Raw genomic sequence first — 16,949 nt, forward strand, 5'->3', positions numbered from 1 at the left:
ATATATATATATATATATATATATATATATATATTTGCTACAATTCTTTCTTGATTAAATAGATATAGACGTGCCCATGGATCGTAACAGGCATGTTCTTCCACTTTGGCCCCAACCATTAATTTAACTCTTGCGTGGAAAGAACTTCTGTTGCTTTTGTAAGCAAATTTCCAATTTCTACACTCAGTTTATTTCCATGAAGCTAACAATTGCTTTTCAAATACTAATCAAAAAGTCTAGGCCGTGCACTATAAGTCAAATTTAAAGGATATTTAAGAGCAAACCAGTACTTGTCGGTGCCAAAGACAAACCTGGTTTCCTTGCAGTGAAACTCAGGAAAGGAACTAAAAATATCATCGGTCCACACCACCTCCGGCTCCTAAAGAAGTTAATGCACGACAGAGGAAAGCGGAAAGAAAAGAGATTGAGTCACATAATTTAAAGACAATGAGAATTTGATAGAGTTTTAAACCCTAACTCTACCCTTAATTTGACTGATTTTGGGTCCAGCCTCTTATTAATATACAAAATAAGACTTTAACTCTTAATTTCAAGCGCCGAAGCGTGTTCCTCATGTCTTGGGCAGTAGCCTCCTCCTGCCGCTCCTCTACCGTCACCACCGTCATCCCAACTCTTTACCACCACCATCTGATCTGCTGCCAGTACTGCACGTGCCGGAGCATGAGCTCCACGCACCTGAGCGTGGACGTCACGCGCCGGTGCGTGTTTCCCTTCCCCTGGACAGTGCATCCCTCCGGCCGCTCCTCCACCTTCTCCTCCACCTTCTTCACCGCCACTTGCTTGGTTTTTTGTTGTATTTCTGATTGTTCTATTTATTTTTCTATGTTTTCCATTGTTTCCATGTATTTCCTGTTGTTTTGTTTGGGTTTTGTGGGTTTTAGTCTTTCTTTGAAGCAATGTCGAGGAAAAAGCCAAATACAATCTTTACTGATCAAGATCCTGCAATGGCAAATGCTATCTCATTGGTGATGCCTAATAATTACCATCGATTGTGTAAGTGACATTTAATGCAAAATGCTTTGAAACATGTTGGCCATTTATTAAGAGATGAAAATGGGTTAGAAGTGATCTCAATGCATGTTTTAAAGTTTGGGAAGAGGAAGAGGAGTTGCTCACTGCTTGGGATGCTATACTTCATAAGTACAATGTACATGACAATTCTTGGCTACAACGTTTATTTGAAGTGAAAGAGAAATGGGCTAAAGCATATGTCAAGATGTCTTTTTCTGCAGGAATAAATTCTACACAAATAAGTGAAAGTTTGAACGCTAGCTTGAAGAATTATTTACAGTCAGATTATGGTATTGTAAAGTTCTTCACACATTTTGAAAGATTACTGAATGATAAGCGCTACAAGGAATTGTTGGCGGAGTATAACTTAAGACAAAAGTTACCAAAAATTAAGATCTTATCACCTATGTTGGTACAAGCAGCAAAGATTTATACTTTTCAACCATTTTTGAAGTTTCAAAAGCAATATGAAAAGTTCCAAGGAGCTTATGTTAAGGAGCATATCGAAAGAAACTCATTTTATGAATAAGTAGTGTCATTTTATGATAAGCCTCAAGATCGCAGAATCATTTGGAAATCTTTAGAAAACAATATCTCATGTAGTTGCAGAAATTTTGAGAGATGTGGAATTTTGTGTGGCTATGCTTTAAAAATACTTGATGTTATGAATATCAAGGTACTTCCAGAGAAGTACATCCTTAAGAGATGGACAAAAGATGCAAGGAATGAGATTGTACAAGACTTCAATGGACATGAAATAATAATAGACACCAATTTAGAAGTCACAAATCGATATAAGTCTTTATGCTCCATGTATGTCAAGCTTATTAGTCGAGCAGTTGAATGTGAAGAAGCATACAATATAGCATTGAAAAACTATTTTGAGTTGAGCAAAAAGATTGAAGATGTAATGAAAACGAAATCCAATCTTAGCCAAGTTGATAATTCTCAAGAAAATCCATTAGATGAGATGACAACCATAAGTGCTAAAGGCATAAAAAAGAAGCAAGGTTGTAAGGGAAAGCGTCGAATCAAAATTTGTACTGAAGTAACTAAAAGAAGAAGAAAAGTATCAACAATCATCCCCCACAGGCAAATCAGTATATACATGTAATAGTTTTGCAATTTTATGTTATGTTTCACATTTATATACATTTAACTTGTTTAATATGAGTTTCATTTATTAATTAGTGTGTAACTAAAATAGGGCCAGTGTACAACTTCATCGAAGCACGGAGCTAATAGTTTTAATCCTTTGTTATATCGTTATTCAGACCATGTATCAATATTTTAGCTTTTTGTCTTTTTTTTTTTTTTTTTTTTTCATCTCAATTGATTTTATTTGAAGAAATTGTACACAATTATTGATCAATAAAATATGACATAGGTTTTGAACGTGCTAATGACACTTGTAATATTTACCCTTTATCACTACAACAGGTACTATTCTATTTAAATTTTTATTTAAGGCATATATAATATTAGTGCTAATAACTATTGTAATTATTTCTCATTGCTTGCAAAATTGCAGGATACCAAGAGTAATTCAAGTCTCCTTACAAGTTCGAACATCCCTGATATGACTCTGCTGATTTGTTTTTTTCCTAACCATTAGTTGGTGTTGTTAAGTTCGTTTTGCACTTTCTTTTATACAATGCTTCGATGTCAGTGTAGAGCTATTTTTGTAATTTGGAATAGATTGCAACATGGGTAGAGCTTTTATTCTATGGAATTATAAGATTTTGATCTAATTGTGATTTTAAAAATTACAATTAGTTACTAACAATTTGATCTAGTTTGTTTTGCACTTTCTTTTGTATAATGCTTTGATCTAACCGAATTTTTACAACGGAATAAAATGCAACTGCACTTTTGAGAGAAACATAACATTTACAAACATTACAGCTACTAACAAAGCGTTCTAATAATTGTACATTCAATCTACACTTTGTCAAGATAGCATCTCCAAGCTTTTGGCCGAATGTCCATGGTTCAATTCCAAGGCGTGCACCAAAATAGAATGCAACAGCAAGCAACCAATAATCACTGTGAAATGCAACCAGTGATATGCAGTCCTTTTCTTGCATCCCATCCCTAGCAAAGTTAATACCTAATCTTGGCTCATGAAGCTCTGGAGGCACTTTCTCAACGGGTAGAATAACTTCCCATGTCACATTTGGAAGTGTATATAGACACAGGTTCTCCTTCTCTGAAAGTACAACATGATGAGTACATTAAAAAAAACTTCTCCAACTACCAATGTAATCAAACTCATAGCCATGCCACCACAAGAAGTTTTTTCTACTCAAAGTGTGGAAGGGGGAAAGATTCTATTTCAATTTGAAGAAGGCACTTAAGACTTACAACAATCAGTTTTCCAGTATTTTCTGGCCTCTTAGCCAGCTTTATTGCAGCAGCTTAAACTTAAAACAAACAACCCTCTAGGACTTAAATAAATTCCATGGTCAAAAACTTAAACAAATCAAATCTTTAATGCCCTTTTGCGATAAATGCCAATCTAATGCTAGTGTTACCACTAGCGTGCTCAATGAGGACAGTCTTTTGGCTTCATTCAAGCATATCAGGAATGAAGCTATGTTAGTTAACGGTTCAATTATATGGCAACATATCTAGCAATTTGACAATATCCATGCAATATAATCAACTTGATTTCCTTAAAAGAAAAGGAAAAACAGGCAATGATAATGAGGGTTAACATAAGCATAGAGTGTAATTAAAATGTATATAGGATGTGTAATGGAACTTGTATAACAGACAAGAGCACATAGCTTCCATCACAAAGACAATTTTATGTGTGGGGTGGGATGGGTTGCAGTTCTTCTAGAACAATAGAGGCAAAGTTGAATTTGTATGAACAATCTGGAAAAAACATTTGTAGATATGGGGAATTTTATGCAAATGTATTAGTCTGAACCAAAGATTCTCAAGGAAATCCTTTAGTTGCTAGATCACTCTAATATTAAGCAAAACACAATCAATATAAAAGAATAACGAGTTATTTTGGCCTGTCTTTACCACAAGAACAGGGTTCCATCATCTCAAGCTTTGCAGTGATACGGGCTACACAACCATCAACAATATTGTTGATATATACCATTGGTGTATGCCTATCAACTGCACAAGCCATAAATTACGATAAGTAAGATTGAATTTGAGAAAAAGCAACATGAAAAAGAATTAGTTCTAATGATAACTTAATACTTCAGAAACATCTTTCTTAATTGCACACTTGTCCTCCATGCTATCTTTTCAGAAAATCTGCGAGCCCAAAAAAGAAAAATGCGAGTGAGAGAAAACTTTGAAAATGTAAAGTAGCAATCTTACATATTACGAGAAATGATTGAGTGTGCATTTTAACAAACACAAAACATACACTTAAAGCAAGATATCAAAGGCAAAACTTGAAATTCTCAATATCATGTAAAACTAAAATAGACACAGCAGAAAACAGGATCATAGCAATGTTATTTCAATCACCCAACAGATATTCTTTAGAATTCTAGAATCTACTACCCAAAATAGGCTAGAAATATGCAGATTTCCTACACAAGATATTTTTCCTTCACGCCAAAAGAACACAAAATTAGTAACCAATAAACAGGAAGCAAAAAAAAAAAAAAAGGAAAAAAACAGCAAAAGAAATGTCAAAGTAAAAATTTGAAACACCCTAACAATGCAGATTTACAAATGAATAACCAAATGCCAAAAGCCTTTACTTTAAAATTAAACATCAAACTACAAAAACAGGGGCACAAAACAGAGAAATGGCTAAGATTTTTGAAATATTCAAAGTTCTTATATTGAAATGGCACTTTCAATATCACTCTCTGGTCCAAGTTTTAATGCAATGACACCAAATCGACATCCAACGACCAATTTTTCGATGTAGTTGTTGTTGAGAAATAGTTTCACATTGCATGTGAACAAGATCTTGGGCTTGTTTATAAAGAATTGGCAACCCTCTCTTATTGAACCGATTTTATGAGATGAGTTAGGCCCACAAATTTCTTCATAGTATCAAAGCCTACCATAAGACAAATGGGGGCTCACACTACTTACCCTGTGACAAGAACCAAGAAAAATATCAGCCTGCACATGAGGGAGGGTGTTGAGAAATAGTCTCACATTGCTTGTGGACAAGATCTTGGGCATGTTTATAAGGAATGAGCAACCCTCTCTTATTAAACCGGTTTTATGAGAGAACAGTGGCCCATCTAAGTCTCAACGACGTCTTGGGCTGGATTCGTCCGTATATTTGAAAATAAGAAGCTCAAACTCGAAAATGGTTTATAGTGTTAAAAAATGAATATTAAAGAAACTTTTTAGATCAAACGAATAATATTTTATGTTGACTATTACTTCCATCGCACCAAACACCCAAAATATATATATATTTTCTAAAAATCATTTTATGTCAAAATAAACGATGCCTTAAGTATTCAATAGTCTATTCCAAGAAAATAGTTGCAAGTGGTCAATTCTTCCATGTCCTTTGCACATTCAACAATTAGAGTTCAGGGTTGTTTGTTAACTTTCTCTCCCTTCCTATCCCCTAAATGCTATTCACTTTCTTTGTTAAAAAGAACAACATCAAAACATTCTCACTTTTTATATAACGTGATTTACTTTTTATATCATATTATGTATTTTTTATTACTATTCAAATAAAAAAATCAATACAAAACAAAAATTTTCACTTTTCAATATCATTTTTTTACTTTCCTATACTAATTATTATTATTATTATTATTATTATTATTATTATTTTTTTTTTTTCACAAATTGATAACAAACAACTCCTAGGCTTCGTTTGGCAACGGCCTTTGAGACTTGATACTATTATCTTACTTTTTCATTTTCTCAAACATTCTTACTTTTTATATTACACTAATCACTTTTTATTACTGTTAAAAAAAAATCATTACAAAACCAAAAATTTTCACCTTTTCATACAAAACATCCATACTTTTTCATTTTTCCAAAAAAAAAAAAAAAAAAAAAAATCTTATATATATTTTTTTTACGTCAAAAAAATATATTTCCACTAAAACCTCTAAAGCCTTTAACAAACGGAAAGTGAACCAATTATATACACACATTTCATTCCCTTGTTTGACAAGTTGTGTTGGTATGGAAATAGAATAAACGTGAGTGGCATTGGTCTCCTTAAGTTATCACTCATTTCTTGAAATTATCTTTTACTGCAATAATCGTATTGGACATGACTTTTAAAAAAGAAGTCCTCCACTACACCTGTGAAAATTAATGGTGATCCTGTTTTCCTTTATTAATTTATAGACAAAAGAGAAGTCCTCCACCACCCCTGTGAAAAGGAAATGCACGAAAGAAGTCCTCCACACGAAAGAAGTCCTCCACTACCCCTGTGAAAAGGAAATGCACGAAAGAAGTCCTCCACTTACCAAAAAAAATAAACAAAAAATTCTCCACTATCATTATTTACTACAAAGTTAATCAAATGTTAGGGTAAAGTTCACATATTTCTTTAAAATATCATTCAATTGATAATGTATCTTCAAATTTTTAATTGTGATAATATTTTTAAACTATCAAAACATTATCGATGTCCCCCTAACGCTAACAAAAAGACAAAAAATACTCCTATAAATTCAAAAAATAAATTTTTAAAAACGAAAATTTTAATTTAACAAGAAAGATTTAAAATAATAATAAAAAAAATAAACGAAAATTTTTTAATTTTTTAAAAAAACGATTTTTTCTTTAAACAGAAAGTTTTATTTAAAATAAACATTTTTTTTTAAAAAAAAATTGTTTTAGAAACAAAAATTTTTATTTTCTAAAACGAAAATTGTTAATTTTTTTTAAAACAGAAAATTTTATTTTAAAAGTTATAAAAAAATATTTTTTATAACTAAAAAAAAAAAACATAAATTTTTTAATTTTTTTCTTATACAATGGATTTTTTTTAAAAAAAAAAAAAAAAAAAAAATTGCCATCCTTTGGAATATTTTTTTTTACTTTTTTAAGTTTTATAGCTTAAAAGGAATTATAGTAGCCCTTAGATCGCATGAAGGCCTTAAAACCCCGTTAGAGAGCTTTTGGCCGAAATGCCTACTCTCTGACCGGACGTATGCTCTCGGGTGTGGACGTATGGTCAGGAGGGTAGAACTCTACCTTAGCTCGTTTTGTTGAACCTAGCTAGGACCCAGTAATCCCTTACATCAAGTTAACCTAGCATTTTACTCTTAAGAGTCCTCTAGCATTATGTATAACGGTGCGTTATGTTCCATTACAGCAGGATTTAACAATGTCGGAGGATTCAAGCCAGCGAACGATGTAAGTAAATACTCACAAACCTTTTTCTAAACGTAGAATATGTCAGCTAACTGACCACGAGTATGATATGAGCACGACTACTTTTTGGTAAATACTTGGTAACTGTATTTTGAACTGGTTAATAAGATGCATGGTATGACATGGTAGACCAGTATGTGCAGTATAATAGCTATGGGCTTACTATATAGATTTCATTCTATGGTCAAATGTGTGTATTATGTGGGCTTTGGATCTAATGGTTTCGTGACCCGGTGCAGTCATTCTCGAATGGCTAGGTCACTACAGGACGAACATCATTAGTGATGTGAGCCACCTGAGGTCGGACTCGGTCATGCCGCTAGTGTTATGTATGATAGCGTACAATGGTCGAGGCACCGGTACTGTATTATAGGTCCCTCGGGACAATACCAACCTAAGAAAACTCAATCATCATAAAATTGAAGGCTCTTTCAAACTCTTTTTGAAAGCGTTGTAGGCTTTGTAAGAAATAATGCAAGAACTTTAGCATGATGCTTTTAAAACTTAGAACATGTAGAAAAAAAATAATAATATGAATAGGGAACAAGAATGGGCAAGGGGTTACCTCGAAATTCGTTAAGAACACGGGCTTCCCTCCTTCTCTCCAAATTCCTCTCAACTCTCACAAAACTTACAAGGGTCGCCTTTGGGTGAAATGGGTGAGAAATAACGAAGGGGGGTGGGGTATTTATAGGTGAGGGGTGTTACCTACTCTTTAGAAAAGCAGCAGACGTCCGCCAACCCTAGCATACGTCCAGTACTATTTAGACAGCGGTCCAAAGGATGTAGTGTACGTCCAGGTATTAACCAAGGGATATTCCAAAAAGTGGCGTATGTTCGTGTGGTCCACGTACGTCCGTGTACTTTTTGCAGAGTGTACGTTCGGTGATCCCCCCGCCTACTTCCGCATTGAAGACAGGGGCGTACGTCCGACAACCCTAGCGTACGTCCACTCACAGGGTTTAGGTCTTTTAGACTTAGTTTTCAAAGGGGATTTTGTTTGGACATAGTCTTGGGCTCTTTGTTATTGAGTTTTTATTATAAAACCTTCTTAGTAGTAGAAAATCCCTTAGCAAAAGCAGTTGTTTTTATTGGGGCATTACAGTGGGTCTTGCTGGACCCACGCCGTGCGTCCAGGTTGGACCAACTATGGTTTTTTTTTTTTCTCTGATTTGGTGTGGTTGTTCTCACTTTCATTTTTTGCATTTTTCTTAAATTGATGATGTGTCACATGGTGATTAGATATTGTAAAAGGGCCGGTTTACACCATGACCTGATAGTAAGGGCTCTCTTAGATTATGGCTCTGTTTATTTCAACGTATAATGGTTTTTATCGGAAAATATTTTCAGGGAAGTGATTTTCCCTGAAAATGTTTTCTGCCGAAAACATTTTACGGCGTTTACCGTGTGCATAGAAAATCATTTTTTTAATATTTTTTTTATATATATTTTTTCATTAAATCATATTAAACTCTAAATTACGAAAATGTCCTGACCAAGTCTTAACTTCAAATTACGAAAATGTCCTCACCAAGTCTTAGAGGTGTCTGAACCGAGTCCCACAAAGACCCCACTGTGACTCACCGGGACCCGCTTGATTTTCTGTATATGCCAAATACCGAAAAATGTTTTCTAAGAAATCATTTTCAAGGAAAATGTTTTCCGACGAGTCTCAAGCGGGTCCTAATCAAGTCCCAGGCGGGTCCCGGTCAAGTCCTGGTAGGGTCCTGGGAAGGTCTAGTTATGTCTCAGTAAAGTCCTGGGCGGATCCCGATCAAATCCCGGGCAGGTCCTGGCAGTGTCCCGGGACTTGGTTAAGACCTGCTCCCAAGACCCACCCGGGACTTGCCAGGGACCTCACCGGAACCTACCCAGGACTTGACTGAGACCCGACCAAGAGTTGTCCAGGACCCGCTCGAGACTTGACCGGGACCCTCCTGGGACTTGTCTTGGTCCCCATCGGGATTAGCGAGTCCCAGGCAGGTCCGGTCAAGTCTCAGTCAAGTCCCGGCGGGGTCCCGAGCGAGTCTTGGAAGGGTCCCGGTCAGGTCCCGGTAAGGTCCCTGGCAAGTCCCGAGTGGGTCCTAGTCAGGTACAGTGTAGGTCCCGGTAAAGTCCTGTGTGGGTCCCGCGCAAGTCTCAGTGGGGTCCCGAGCAGGTATTGGTCAGGTCTTAGGCGGGTACCAGTCAAGTTCTGGGCGGGAACTGGGCAGGTCCAGGCGAGTCCAGTTCAGGTCCAGTCAAGTCCCAGGCAGATCCTAGCCGGGTCCCGAGCAGGTCCTGGGTGAGTCCCAGGCGGATTCCGGGCAAATCCCGACGAGGTCCTGGGCGGGGTCCATTAATTTGAGAATGAGATGCTCAAAGTCAAAAAATGGTTCACGGTATTTTCTATTGACCACTATTTTATGTCGCAGTAAACACCGTAAAATGTGGAAATCATTTTTTGGAAACTATTTTACGTCGAAGTAAACGAAACCTATATTAGTTTAGATTAGATATTAGACATTAGATATTAGATAACATGGGATAAACGATGTTGATGGCAATTGAGATTAAGAAAGAGAGTAGTTTGAAAAAAAAACACGTGTATTTTGATTTTAAAATCTTAACCCACGGTTTTTTTTTTTTAATAATCACTTGTCGGCAATAAAGCGGCTCATGCTCTTTCAAAGGTGGCTATAAAAAATAATGTAAACCACCAGCGGTTATTTACCATTCCTAATTGTATCAAGTATATTGTTAGAATGGAGTATTCCGTTCTATCCTCGTAAGTTTAGATCAATGAGAACGTATTCCTATTTTTTTTTTTAAAAAAAAAAAATGGACGATTCCATGTATCGTAAGAGGCACGTTCTTGCACTTTGGCCCTCAAACATTAATTATAAATTATAAGTCCTATGTGGAAAGAACTCTGTGTTGCTTTTGTAGGCAAATTTCCAATTTCCACACTATGGGTTTATTTCCATGAAGCTAATAATTAATTGCTTTTCAAATACTAACCAAAAAGACTAGTCCGTGCAAACATCACGTGGTTCCAACATTTTATTCAATTTTTCGACAAACTCATTGACTATCAAGTCTTCGCAATTAATATATTTGCTACACTTCTTTCTTGACTAAATAGAAAGGGTGAAGATAAACAGCATTTTGGCAAATTTTTTTATTTAAATATTAAAAAAAAAAAAATTATTTGGCGTGCTCTTAATCACAACCTAAATAGAAATAGACGAGTCCATGAGTCGTAAGAGGCATGTTCTTCCACTTTGGCCCCCAACCATTAATTATAAATTATAAGTCCTATGTGGAAAGAACTCACATGCTTTGTTACTCCTAAAAATTTGTGTTATTAATTGGTGTTATTAAATTGGTGTTATTAAATTGACATGTTCTTACTTCTCACATGCTTTGTTACTCCTACTAAAAATTTGTGAGTGAGTCACAAGATATAATTTTCATTTTTTAAGCTACAAGATATGAATTTAATAACTGAATTAAAAAAATTTCTCAAACATAATTCGGAGAAAATATTTCTCTGTTGGAATTTGGTCTAATGTTTTTTTATTATTATCTTCTACATAAAATGAAACTGATAAGTGAAAAGAGTTGATGGAATTGATGATAGAGGCATGGCACGAGCACCAAGTTAGCTTCTAGATCCATCAAACTGTGTTTTATAAAGAATTAAAAGAACAGTACTCCAAGAAAAATTAAATCCACAACTGTGCCTCAAAGAACAACAAAAATTATGATTCTAACAAAAAAACAAAGGTTCGAACACGATCAAAAATCACTCTCCCAAAAAAAAAAAAAAAAAAAAAAACTCTTTTATTGGATGTCATTTAGATCGTTTTCAAAATCATAATTCTAACCAAGAAAATTACATGTTGATCTTAGATCAATGATAATGATAGTGAAAATAAGGGTATTATCTGTTCACATAGTGTAGTTGATTTGAATTATATATATATTACATTTGGTGAGTGTACAATCCTCATCGAATTTGATGAAGACCGGAGGAACTCAACAATTTGTTTGCTAAAATAACTAACGGCATTTAAATAAATTTTCACCCAAATTTATTAGACTAATCAAAATAACCTTTAGCTTATCTAATCCAATGTGAAACCACTCTGACGTCGAAAGAACTTTTATTGCTTTTGAAGGCAAATTTTTCCAATTTCCACACTGAATTGCTTTTCAAATATTAACCAAAAAGTCTAGCTAGCATTAAACATGAAAGTCCATCTAAACATGTCCTTTCATACATGTGACCCTACTTTTGATAAAAATAGGGTCACATAAAGATACTGAAATTATTTTCCTTGAAAATTGAGTGCTGTCCCGCTAAACATGTCCTTTCATACATGTGACCCTATTTTGTAATTTGTATGTCAAATTCAAAGGATATTTAAGAGCAGGCAACGTGTTGTCGGCGATAAATTATTTATGTATGTTTTACCATCACTCTCTGCTTCAATAGATTGAATGAAAAAACCAATGAAACGTGAAAGTCCAAAGGCAGGCATGGCAGCAAATCCCAAGCCTCCTCTTCTTTTCCTTCATGTTGTCTTGCTCTCCATACTTTTATTGCAAATCACAGCATCACCAGAAGCACAAGCAGAAGCTCTTGTCAAATGGAAAAACACCCTCGCCGCTCTTCCCCCTAGTTCTCCTCTCACTTCATGGTCTATTGCCAACCTCAACAACCTTTGTAACTGGACAAGCATTGTCTGCGACTCAACCGGAACAGTCTCCGAGATAACCGTCTCAGGTGCAAATCTCAGTGGAACACTAGCCCACTTCAACTTCACTCCATTCCTTAACCTCACCCGCTTCGACCTCAGCCACAACTATCTCACCGGGCCAATACCGTCGGAGATAGGCCGGCTAACGGAACTGCAGTACTTGAGTCTTCCCTTCAACTATCTCAATGGGAAAATCCCATATCAGATTACCAATCTTCAAAAGGTACACTACTTAGACCTTGGATCAAACCGCTTACTAAATCTTGACTGGTCGAAGTTTTTGGCCATGCCTTTGTTGACCCACCTTTCCTTTTATGACAATTATGGACTCACTTCAGGGTTCCAGGGTTTATACTTTATTGTCACAACTTGACCTTCTTGGATTTGTCCCACAATAAGTTCAATGGAACAATACCACCAAACATATCACACCTTTCCAAGCTCAAATATCTTAAACTAGGAGTAAACCAGTTCAGTGGTCTAATTCCTGAGGATATTGGAGTATTATTCAATCTTCTAGATATAGGATTGAACAACAATTCATTGGAAGGGAGAATTCCTTCTTCAATAGGCCAGCTCAAAGGCCTCTCGAGACTCGATCTTGGCATGAATAGCTTGAATTCATCAATTCCTTCTGAGTTTGGGTTTTGTAAAAACCTCATCCTCTTGGACATGTCTCATAATTCATTCATCGGAGAAATTCCACCGGAAATAGGCTTATTGACAAAGCTCAATTATCTTTATCTGTATGATAATCAGCTTTCTGGCTCAATTCCATCCAAGATTGGGAACTTGAAAGATTTGTTGCAATTAGAACTTTCATACAATCAACTTTCTGGCTCAATTCCATTCGAGATTGGGAACTTGAAAGATTTGTTGCAATTAAAACTTTCATACAATCAGCTTTTTGGCTCAATTCCATCCGAGATTGGGAACTTGAAAGATTTGTTGCAATTAGATCTTTCATACAACCAACTTTCTGGTCCAATTCCTCAGACAGTCTGGAAGCTCACAAACCTTCAAGTCTTACAACTTTTCTCCAACAACCTCAATGACACAATCCCACGGGACATATCACACCTTTCCAAGCTCACAGTTCTTAATCTAGGAGCAAACCAGTTCAGTGGTCTAATTCCTGAGGATATTGGAGTATTATCCAATCTTCTATTTATAGAACTGTTCAACAATTCATTGGAAGGGAGAATTCCTTCTTCAATAGGCCAACTCAAAGGCCTCTTGAGACTCGAACTTCAAATGAATAGCTTGAATTCTACAATTCCTTCTGAGTTTGGGTTTTGTACAAACCTCAACCTCTTGGACCTTTCTCTTAATTCATTCACTGGAGAAATTCCACCGGAAATAGGCCTATTGACAAAGCTCAATTTTCTTTATATGTATGATAATCAGCTTTCTGGCTCAATTCCATCCGAGATTGGGAACTTGAAAGATTTGTTGGTATTAGAACTTGGAGACAACCAACTTTCTGGTCCAATTCCTCAGACAGTCTGGAAGCTCACAAACCTTCAAGTCTTACAACTTGACTCCAACAATCTCAATGGCACAATCCCACCGGAGATTGGAAATATGGGATCTCTGTAACATCTTAATCTCTGCACTAACCAGCTTGAAGGTGAGTTGCCGGACACCATTTCTCGGCTTGGTAATTTATGGAAAATCTCTCTTATGTCCAATAAATTCTTTGGCACTATTCCGAGCGACTTTGAGAAGTATAGTCCTCTGACCACTGTTAGCTTTTCCAACAACAAATTCTATGGAGAATTGCCACCTAAATTGTGCAGTAGCTTTGCTCTTGAAGTTTTCCAAGTGAATAGCAACAACTTCACAGGGTCATTGCCAGAGTGCTTGAGAAAATGCTCACAACTAAAGAGAGTAAGGTTTGATGGGAACCGATTCAGTGGAAACATTACATATGCATTTCGAGTTCATCCAAATCTTAGTTCCATTTCTCTTAGTGACAATCAATTTGTTGGTCAAATCTTAATGGAATGGGGAGAATGTGAATCTCTCACCGATTTACAGATGGATAGAAACCGGAGTTCTGGAAAAATCCCAGTCGAGCTTGGAAAGTTGACACAACCACAACGTTTAATTCTGGGCTCCAATCAATTGTCTGGGGAAATTCCAACTGTACTTGGAAATCTAAGCCGACTGTACAAGCTCAATCTGAGCAGGAACCAGTTGACAGGAGAGATTCCTCGGAGTCTAGGCGGTTTGAGTGAGCTTGACGATCTTGATTTGTCTACAAACAGTTTGACTAGGAACATACCAAAGGAACTTGGGAATTGTGGTAAATTATTGAGCTTGGACTTGAGCAACAACAACCTGTTAGGTGAAATACCAACCGAGCTTAGTAACTTAATGGAATTGCAGTTATTGTTGGACCTCAGCAGCAATAAACTCTCAGGAAATATTCCTGGAAACCTTGCAAAGCTTTCAAAATTGGAGGGTGTTAATGTGTCACATAACCAACTTTCAGGAGAAATCCCATCATCATTTTCCCGCATGATTAGTCTACGCAGCAGCTCCATCGATTTTTCCTACAACAATTTAACAGGTCCAGTCCCAAGTAGTACCATTTTCAAACATGCACCTGCAAAAGCTTATGTTGGAAACTCTGGTTTGTGTGGAGATGCAGAAGGCCTAACTCTTTGTTCCAGAAAGAAAAAGCATTATAATCCAACTCTATTAGCTGTCCTCATTCCTGTCTGCGGCCTATTAGTACTGCTTGCAACCATTGTTGCTGGACTCCTAATACGTTACCGGAAGACCAAACTCCTGGTTGAAGAAAACAAAACAATTTTAGAGTGTGAGGAGACGGCCGAGTCACTGATATGGGGAAGAGAAGGTAAATTTACATTCAGGGATATCATGAAGGCCATTGAAAACTTCCATGAGAATTATTGTATTGGAAAAGGAGGATTTGGAAGCGTTTACAAAGCAGCATTGTCAACAGGTCAAATTGTTGCAGTTAAAAGATTTAACATGTCACAATCCAGTGGCATCTTAGTTGCCAATCACAAGAGTTTTGAGAATGAGATTCGCATATTGACAGAAGTTAGGCACCGCAATATCATTAAGCTTTATGGGTTCTGTGCCACTCGGTGGTGCTTGTACTTGGTTTATGAATATGTGGAGAAAGGCAGTTTGGGAAATGTATTGTATGGGGTGGAAGGAAAAGCAGAACTGGACTGGGGTAGAAGGGTGAACATCGTGCAAGGTGTGGCTCATGCAATTGCTTACTTGAACCATGATTGTTCTCCTCCAATTGTGCACCGAGACATAACGGTGAACAACATCTTGTTGGAGTCAGAGTTCGAACCGCGGCTCTCAGATTTTGGCATTGCTAGATTGTTGAGTTCAAATACAACTAATTGGACAACAATTGCTGGGTCTTATGGCTACATGGCTCCAGGTAAGCTAACAATCTAGTTTCTAGATTTTTGTTTTAGGATAGACTATAATAATTATGAAAATAGTTTTTAAAAGAAAAGGTATCTGTTTAAGTAATGGAGTAGGATCGAGTCCCTGAAATTCCCTTTTGAATTCCTTAGAATCCAGAAAAGAAATTTCAGGGGATCCTCATTTAGTGGAGTATAAGAAACCCTTCAAAGAAGAAAGAGTTTCTCATATTAGGAAGTGTTTATCTTATCCTTATACGGATGCTGATTTTGTTTTATGGATGCGCAGAGCTCGCATTCACGATGCGAATTACGGATAAATGCGACGTTTATAGCTTTGGAGTGGTGGCATTAGAAGTTATGATGGGTAGGCACCCAAGGGAGCTCTTATCTTTCCTGTCATCATCCAAATCAACAAAAGCAACTCTAATTTCAGACAGTGCAGAATTTCTTCTGAAGGATGTGCTAGACCAAAGACTCCCACAACCAACCGGCCAAATTGCGCATAATGTGGCATTTGTTGTGAGAATGGCCTTACATTGCGTGAGTGACACGCCAGAGTCACGACCCACCATGCATTTTGTGGCACAAAAATTGTCAGCTCGAACCCAAGCTTGCAATTCCTACCCAATGGACACAATGACCCTTAGCGAGCTCACAAGCAACTAGAACAAATTGGCATTCTGGTAGCATCCAGTAAATAAAAATGTTGGACCTTGAGGCCATGTATGCTAGTATTATCTTTTGTATTTTTGAATAATCTCTAGGGCTGACGTCCAGTTGAGGGCTAGTGACTTCAACCCTAACAGTGGGTTCTCTTTTGCCACGTAACTTCTCCTTATGACTTGTATGTTTCTTCAATAGTGTTTCACGTATATAAGCTAGTATTTACTATAAATAATTTCACCATCCATAACCAGCCAAATTTGAGATTGTCTTAGTTTGAGCAAGTACCCTATTGGAATATAGAGTTTTTACTAGTTATTTTTTTATGTCATATATTGAAAAGATCTCATAAATATGAGTAGTTACTATGACATTAGATTTAAACTTGTCCTAATTCATTTCATTTAAAATGAAGAAAAATTATTTCATGATACAAAATAGATTTCACAGATCTAATTGTATATATGTTGCCATGTATTTACAATTTTAGATAAAACAAAATGAAATTTGGACCATGAGAGATGTCCCAACCACTTAGAAAAATAAAAAACAACATAAACACAATTTAGATAGATGAAGGAAATACAACTTCCAATTTGCCATATTAGCATACAATTAAAGAGTGACATTAAGAAAAGCTTGCAATTTTTCTTCAATTGTGTAATAAAATATGGCCAATTAAATATATATATATATATATATATATATATATATATATTTGCTACAATTCTTC

General features: G+C 36.1%; 2 protein-coding genes and 1 pseudogene across 2 annotated transcripts in view; all 3 read left to right on the forward strand.

The window, feature by feature from the left end:
- LOC132165876 (7-deoxyloganetin glucosyltransferase-like) overlaps positions 1-16,949 on the forward strand; it is an 82,850-nt gene that overhangs the window by 1,954 nt on the left and 63,947 nt on the right. The gene's annotated exons all lie outside the window — the stretch shown is intronic.
- On the forward strand, positions 11,859-12,504 carry LOC132165246 (LRR receptor-like serine/threonine-protein kinase GSO1). Its single transcript, XM_059575728.1, has one exon. The coding sequence runs from the start codon at positions 11,872-11,874 to the stop codon at positions 12,502-12,504; it is 633 nt and encodes a 210-aa protein (XP_059431711.1). The 5' UTR covers positions 11,859-11,871.
- On the forward strand, positions 12,468-16,419 carry LOC132165245 (probable leucine-rich repeat receptor-like protein kinase At1g35710; annotated as a pseudogene).

The sequence above is a fragment of the Corylus avellana genome, chromosome ca11 (genome assembly GCF_901000735.1).
Source record: "Corylus avellana chromosome ca11, CavTom2PMs-1.0".
In the NCBI taxonomy this organism is placed as follows: Eukaryota; Viridiplantae; Streptophyta; class Magnoliopsida; order Fagales; family Betulaceae; genus Corylus; species Corylus avellana.